Raw genomic sequence first — 8,381 nt, 5'->3', positions numbered from 1 at the left:
ACTGCGGCCATGCTGGAACACCGCCTTTAGTCGAGCAAATCGACCCCAGGACTTATTCTTTGTAAGCCTAGTACTTATTCTATCGATCTCTTCTTGCCGAACCGCTAAGTGACGGGAACATAAACACAACACCATCGGTTGTCAAGCAATGCTAGGGGGACAAACACAGACACACAAACATATACATATATATGACGGGCTTCTTTCAGTTTCCGTCTACCAAATCCATTCACAAGGCTTTGGTCAGCCTGAGGCTATAGTAGAAGACACTTGCCCAAGGTGCCACGCAGTGGGAATGAACCCAGAACCATGTGGTTGGTAAGCAAGCTACTTATCACACAGTCGGGTACCTAAAAACTTGAAGACAATTCTTTCTAGTATTTTAAAGCAACAAATTGAATATACAAAATAATAATTTTTTAAATACAGCAAATCCAATAAAAATCTACTGCATTTATAACTTCTTTCCCTTTCTAAGACATTGTCACATACATAATTAATCTCAGAGAAAAGCATAGAAAATTTTAAAATTTAATGCAGTCATGCTAACTTGACAACGACCAGGCATTTTGCCAGCCATGTGGACTAGAACAATGCAAAGTAAAGTGCCTTGTCCAAGAACACAATGCACCTGCCAGACTGGGAACTGAACTTACGACCTGATGATTTACTAGGTCATGCATCTTGAAATAACAAAAATCAAAGTAAATATCAAGATTTGCATTACTAGAAGTCAGTTTTATACTTATTTTCTCATATTAATTTAAGTAGAACTGGTTTTGAAAAAAAATAGGTCTGTATAATATTCTTTGCTACTCTAGGCACAAGGCCCGAAATTTTGGGGGAGGGAGCCAGTCAATTAGATCAACCCCAGTATGCAACTGGTACTTAATTTATCGACCCCGAAAGGGTGAAAGGCAAAGTCGACCTCGACGGAATTTCTGTATGATACTAGGAAAAATACTTTGCAGTAGAATACTATTCAACTGTTAATGCAAAAAGAAACAACTGTTACCAGCCAAGCAAGTTCAGGAGAGCAGAATAAAGCTTTGTAGGTCTAACATTCTACTCTGATAAACACCATCACTTGGAACTTCAATGCCTTTAGTAAAGATCACTTTGTTAAAAGGATTTGAACCAGATCATTAGTTCTCTTCTGAGCACCAATCACATCACTTTCTTGAACACTGATGTATTTGATCTGTAACCATGGCATTTGCAATCTGTTAGGGCCAGTAAATGCCATGGGTACTATTCCCCTTCCCCAAAATAAAATAATGGAAGGGAATATTTATTTCTTTATTGCCCACAGGCGGCTAAACATAGAGGGGACAAACAAGGACAGACAAGGGAATTAAGTCGATTACATCGACCCCAGTGATTAACCGGTACTTATTTAATCGACCCCGAAATGATGAAAGGCAAAGTCGACCTTGGTGAAATTCGAACTCAGAACATAGTGGCAGACAAAATACTGCTAAGCATTTCGCCCAGCATGCTAACGATTCTGCCAGCTTGCCACCTTCACTACTACTACTACTACTACTACTACTACTACTAATAATAATAATAATAATGATAATAATAATCCTTTCTGCTAAAGGCACAAGGCCTGAAATTTTGTGGGAGAAGGTAAGTTGATTAAATTGACCCCAGTGCTCAACTGGTACTTATTTCATTAACCCCGAAAGGATGAAAGGCAAAGTTGACCTTGGTGGAATAATAATAATGGGAAGACTTACTTCCATTCCAGTGTCACACCAATGCATTGAGTCATCAACCAACTTTATGCATCTTGGCATTTCTGGGAGAGGAGCAAGTCGGTTCTGACACTCTAAAAGAGACAAGAATTGCTAAGTTTAAATAGATTCAAAGACAAAATCAACAACAATCAATAAATTAACATGTTACAGAAGTTGAATAGCATTATAAAATATTCTGCAGTACATATAATATGTTAATATATTAGATGAGTGGATTAAGTATTGGAATGCATTCTATGGATAGTGTGTACATATCCATTTCAAGTAGTTTGATTTTGTTTCTGTCATGGTATTTCTGAAATGTCTTAAGTTATCAAGAATAAAATTAACAACAGAATCATGTTCTGTCCTTCACTTACTGCCATGAAAACAAGAGAAGCTGTATCATATTAAAACAACCGTTTATGTCTCAATGTAAATACATTGTTGAGAGGTAATTTACTGCAGTATTCATCCAGATACAACGTTATTTATGAACATGCTATGTTTAAAAACAATATATATCAGGAGGAGATGAAAATCTTCCCAGAAGTGGCTAGCATGAATGCCAACCACATGCTCAGACAAGATTTTATTGCTTCCAAAGTATAGGAAACAGTGAGCAAGCATTGACTGGTATTGCAAATAGCTACCAGGCTGAATAAAAACCTATGTTATGCAATAGAAACAGAATTAGATTAAGATACCTATCTATGTATCATACTTTATGCAAATACATCGATATATTCATATTAAGTATATGTAGATGGCTTTTATAAAAGCAAGGAGTACTTAAACACCAACTTTATGAATACATGTGGTTCATGAAATGACTCACAGCATACATTACTGTTATTATAAAAAAAATAACTTGAATATTTTACGATTCATATTAATGAGACTGAGCAATAAAACATTTCGTCTACATTAGTAAAATATGTAAGCCATTTTAAAGATCCACATCATTTGAATGGTCCCTACATTTCACTAATGTAGGACATATGTATGATTCAAATATCTGATGAATGCAAACCTCTAGAAAGGCCCACATATAAGGACCATTTGAATGCTCCACAATGTTCACCACTGTAGACCACAGAGACAAATATCTACCTGAATATCATGTGTTCACAAGACTGACCAGGCCATCAGATGTTGTTACACATCACTGATCACAATGCACTTCTTTTGCATTGTTTTAGCCTTCAAATGATGTCACCCTGCTGGCTAGGCGAGCAGACCAACATCCCCCTCTGATTGAAAGGGGGACTGGAGCAATGTGAAATGAAGTGTTTTGCTCAAGAACACAACATGCAGCCCAATTAGAGAATTGAACCTATGATGTAGTGATAATGAGTGCAACAGCCTAACCACTAGGCCACATGCCTTTACCTGTCTGAATATACAAACATTAAAAATTTCTCCTATTACTTTAGATTTTAACCTAACATCACAGCAAGACTAAGTATGTTTACATGCATTCCAGATCACATGTACTGTGATGTAAAATATAATAAAATAAGTCTATGTTGATATTTACCATCCATAGAGGAAAGCTGAGTATTTCGATGCATCTGATAAGGAGATGTTGAATGAGATGACAGATCACTGGAGACAGCAGCATTGATGTTATGTAGACTCGAAGCTGGTGTGCTGGAGCGTCCTGAACTGAGAGAGGCTCCTAAACCAATACCTGAACTAGTACAGCAGCTATTTCCTACACTTGTACTGCTACTGGTGCTGTCTTCACGGGCTTTCAAAACTACAATTTGTTTTTCACCCATCTTCACTCCAGCCATACTGTTTCCACTCAAGGATGAAGAAGAAGTAGGATTCATTGTAGTAAGCTGGACAGAGAAACAATAAGAAAATAGTTAATCGTGAAGCCAGAGAAAAAAATAGTTTTATAAAATTATCTTTCTTCATTTAGTTTCATGCAACTTTCCAAGTTCAAATTACATCAGGAGTTTACTTAACTGTTCAAACTTCCAAAGTTGAAAAATAAGTGCTAGTCATTTAACCCTTTAGCATTTAAACTGATCATATCACCAACATTTAGCATCTGCTTTCCACGGTGGCATGGGTTAAACGGTTTGACTGAAACTGGTATGCTGGAGGGCTACACCAGTTCCAATCCGATTTTCCATGGTTTCTACAACTGGATGCCCTTTCTAATGCCAACCACTCCAAGAGTGTAATAGGAGCTTTTGATGTGCTACTGGCATGGGTGCCAGTTACGTGACACCGGCATTGGCCACAACTACAATTTCACTTGGCTTGGTGGGGCTTCTCAAGGTCACCATCAAAAATTTTCTACCTGTTTTACGTCCAGATTGGTCAGATCTGGTCTCTCACACCTACCCAACACTGTCATCATTAAAATATACAATCACACCATTGAAATCACAAAGTTATAGGAAAATGCATTATTAAATCAAAATAATGTGAATACATGACATTTGACAGAGTAATCTGAACGGTAAAGGGTTAATATACTTGTGCTGACCCAATTAATTTTTGTTTTTTAATTATTTACTCAGAGGAGGAGTGCCCTTGATCCTCTCAGGCTGCTGTGGATAACACAATGGAATTTCAGCTTCAATTTCTGTAAGGTGATTATCATTTTACAACTATTTTTCCATGTTGACATGGATGAGACAAATCTTCTCCATCATAGTATTGTACCACTTTTGCAGCTTCTTATTTCTTTTGTGAGGCTTAACATTGAGATCAACTTTCATCCCTTTTCGGCACATCTTCCTCATGCACCTTCCATCCACTTGGATTGTTCAAAACTTCTTCACCTAATAGTCATCCTTCATACACATTATTCTCTGTTCTAGCAGACAGTACTTGATTTCACTGATTACCATAATTTCTCTCATCTCATTTGTGTTTTGATATTCACACATGCTAACATTATATATCCAGCAGGGCATGCTCATGGCATTTCTTTCTCACTTTAACACATTCTCTGCATCCAGTGCTCAAGTGATACTATTTAGTTATGCAGCCTCTTGGCTTTCCAGACCCCAGTCGAATCGTCCAACCCATGCCGGCATGGAAAACGGACATTATATGATGATGATGATGATGAGAGCATAAATCTTCTCCATAGAGTTACAACACTCTGGAATTTTGTCTTTATCAGCGTTTTCCCAGTCAGCAACTTCTAAAGGTTCAAACTGAATATCAAGCTAACTGACTTCATACACCATAGAAAACCAACAAAGGCTATAAGCATTGTTTCTTCCTGATTTAAAAAAAACAAAAAAAAAACGATAAAAAAAAATCCTAAGAAATCTATAAATGTCCCAGGAAATGTAGTGTTTCATGAAACAATGTCTTTGCTTTCAACTGTCCAAATTAAACTAGTCAACAAGTAGTTTGTCATTGTGTAAGTTATAGTGCCAAACAAACATTTTCACAGGTTTAATGAAACATGATTAATCTATTCGGTGAGAGAACACTAAAATGCACCCATTTCCTGCTGTAACTGATTTGGCAGTTTTTCTGTTGTCATGTCTAATGAAGCGATATTAATTAACTTAATGTTAGCAAACCAATGAAATTACTTACTAAATCAGTAGAATGTGGTTTAGCCAAGATTATTGGCGGTTTAGAGGTTAAAGAACTAAGATTTCCAGTATCTGATAGGTCTCGGTCTCCACGTTCTTGAAAAAAGTCCTGTCGAATACAAAAAAAAGTTTTACATATATATATATATATTTATATCCCTCATTAAAACAAAACAAGTTGATTATTATGGGTGGAGAGGTTAGGGTTAAACAGAAAGCAAAGGAAATATCATTTTATGGCCTAAGTTTCTTAATTTAGAATTAAAATACCCAGGTGAATAAAGGTACTGGAATACCAGCATGCACCTATATTACATGCTCAAATCTGCAAGCAGTTTATCATATTTCTGGGGAGAAGACTTTATCTGTATTACCTCACTTCACCAAGATGCTGAGAAGTAACAAATCATCTCGGAAACCTATCTGAAATAAACTATGTGTTCTATCGAAGATCAAATTTATTTCTCAGCTGCTCAAATCATGAACCTGAAGTGAAACACTGACTTAGGCTTAAGAGACATCTAATTCCTTTTTCTTCTTATATGTCTGATTGGCCTGACAGCCTGATTGGCCTGACAGCCTGATTGGCACTCATGCCAGTGGAATGTTAAAAGCACATCTGAATGTGAGGTGTAACTGGCCCACTTATGAGTACCCCTCATTCATTGGACAATGAACTTTGCTTGCGAAGACCTATTGAGGCAAGTGTAAACAAATTAAAATCGCTGACGTGGCCAATAACAGTACCACCTGATTGGCACTTGGGCCATTGGAACGTTAAAAGCACATCCAAGCATGATCATTGCCAGGGCCACAGATTGGCTCCCATGCCAGTAACACGTGAACAGCACTATTCGTGCATGATTGTTGCCAGCATCGCCATACCGGCATGTGAAAAACACCTTTGAGCATGGTTGTTGCCAGAATCGCCTGACTGGCCCTCATGCCGGTAACACGTAAAAGCACCCACTACACTCTCTGAGTGGTTGGCATTAGAAAGGGCATCCAGCTGAAGAAACTTTGCCAGATCAGATTGGAGCTTGGTGCAGCCTCTGACTCACCAGTCCTCAGTCAAACTGTCCAACCCATGCCAGCATGGAAAGTGGACGTTAAACGATGATGATGATGATGTTTAAACCAGGTTAGCTTTCAATGAGTGAACCAACCATCAGTGGCATTCCAGCTGTGACTATTCCATTTATTTTTACATCAAAGACTATATTACCATATGTTGTTATTTTTTATGAAATAGAGAGTGATTTGAGAGGTCTTGCCACTATTTCTAACAAACCAGGTGACCTTGTAGTAATATTATGTAGCATGTTGTGTGGGAAATGAAATTAAACCAAATATAACATACTGGTGGCATGTAAAAAGCACTGACTACTGTCTCAGAGTGGTTGGCATGAGGAAGGGCATCCAGCTGTAGAAAGATTGCCAGATCAGATTGGAGCCTGGTGCAGCCTCTTGGCTTGCCAGTCCCCAGTCAAACCGTCCAACCCATGCCAGCATGGGAAACGGAAGTATGATGATGAAGATAACACCTAGAAGAACTGTCAAAATTCTATCAGAAATGTTTAAAGGTAAAAAGCATTATTAAGAAAAACGAAATGTAAAAGTTGATGCACATATTGTCATTTTATGTCAGCTTTCCATGCTTGGATGGGTTGTTATGGACCAAGTCACTTCATATTTGGAACAACATCAAGACCCTTATAAATAGGGTATTGTTTGTATGCTCCTTTTTGGCAGGGTTTCTATGGCTGGATGCCCTTCCTAATGTCAACCACTACAGAGTATACTGGATGTACATAATTATAGTACCAGCACTAGAGAGTGCTAGACTGTCAGATCATTGACAAGATTAAAGTCCATTGTAGCATATGTTGTCTCCCTTTGTTCATCAAACATTCTGAAGAGTGTACTGGGTGCATTGTGGTGCCAGAACTAGTGAATTGTTTTGTATACTATGACTAAAGTGATCTCGCCCTCTATGTTGTAACCTTTTGTTTGAGGAAATTGTGGTTTAGGGAGTGAAGTGAAGAATAGCAGAAAAGATGATGGTAGTAAGAGAGATACATCGAGTAATGGATAGCAATAAAGATTGGCAACGGTAAGAGCAAATGGTGGATATCAATAGAGAAAGCAATGGTTAGCAATAAAGAAGGCTGATGTTAAGGAGCACTGAATATGTATATATTAGGCATCATCCCTTGTTATAGAGACATCAAGGTGAATGAAAGGTAAAATGGTAAAGGATAATGATACATCAGTTATCATTTAGCGATACACAAAGCAAAAAGGATACACGTGTGCAACTATAAATAAATCGAAAGATTAAATTATATATCACGGTCTGATTAAGGCCAAATTGTGTCCTAAACATCACCTAACAAATAGTGCCCGGTTCCAGCCTTCCGTTCGAGCGTTATAAACGAGAAATTATGACACAGTAAGTGCTAAAATGTGAAATAAACGAAAAATCCAGTTTTCGTCCCAGTCAAATCCAGCAACTATATCAAATATAACCCGTTAAATAGCGATATGCTGTTTACTTAGAACTACAAGGAAAAATTGCAATTTTTCAATGACATATTATTCATTGTCTTGTTAAATTTTACCTTTTGCGCCATGGTAAATCCTGTACCGGGGATAAAACTGTGGAGCCTGACAACCTTGCTTCCCTAAGGACCGTACTTGCACTGATTTTAATGGTTAATAAAGGTCTCTCTCTCTCTCGTATATATATATATATATATATATATGAAAGAGAGAGAGGGTGGTTTTTGCTTTTCAGCATTATAAGCTTCAAAGCTCATATTCTGATTACTGCTAACTGAAGCAAGTTTATCTTGCCCTATTCAGCAACAACAGGATAACAAATATCAAATTACTTGCCGAACAAGTACAACTCTGAAAGTGATAATTTGTTACATTTGAAAATAACAAATATGAAACTAATCTAAATTGAGAAGAGAGAGAAAAAAGGTTGAAAGAAGCGGAATGAAAATAAATTCTGCAGTTTTAATAAACTGAAATATTCGCAGTTTCCGGAAGAAAA

General features: G+C 37.3%; 1 protein-coding gene across 1 annotated transcript in view; it reads right to left on the bottom strand.

The window, feature by feature from the left end:
- The window catches only part of LOC106868346 (nonsense-mediated mRNA decay factor SMG9), a 24,691-nt gene that overhangs the window by 15,071 nt on the left and 1,239 nt on the right, over positions 1-8,381 (bottom strand). The window contains exons 2-4 of the mRNA XM_052968033.1: positions 5,322-5,429; positions 3,283-3,589; positions 1,686-1,834 (exon numbers count right to left, since the gene is read on the bottom strand). Of these exons, the coding sequence (XP_052823993.1) occupies positions 1,686-1,834; positions 3,283-3,589; positions 5,322-5,429 (564 nt within the window). The remainder of the gene's footprint in view (positions 1-1,685; positions 1,835-3,282; positions 3,590-5,321; positions 5,430-8,381) is intronic.

Source organism: Octopus bimaculoides, chromosome 5 (assembly GCF_001194135.2).
Source record: "Octopus bimaculoides isolate UCB-OBI-ISO-001 chromosome 5, ASM119413v2, whole genome shotgun sequence".
Taxonomy (NCBI): Eukaryota; Metazoa; Mollusca; class Cephalopoda; order Octopoda; family Octopodidae; genus Octopus; species Octopus bimaculoides.
Note: the sequence above shows the minus strand (reverse complement) of the source record. Positions and strands in the feature narration are given on the sequence as shown.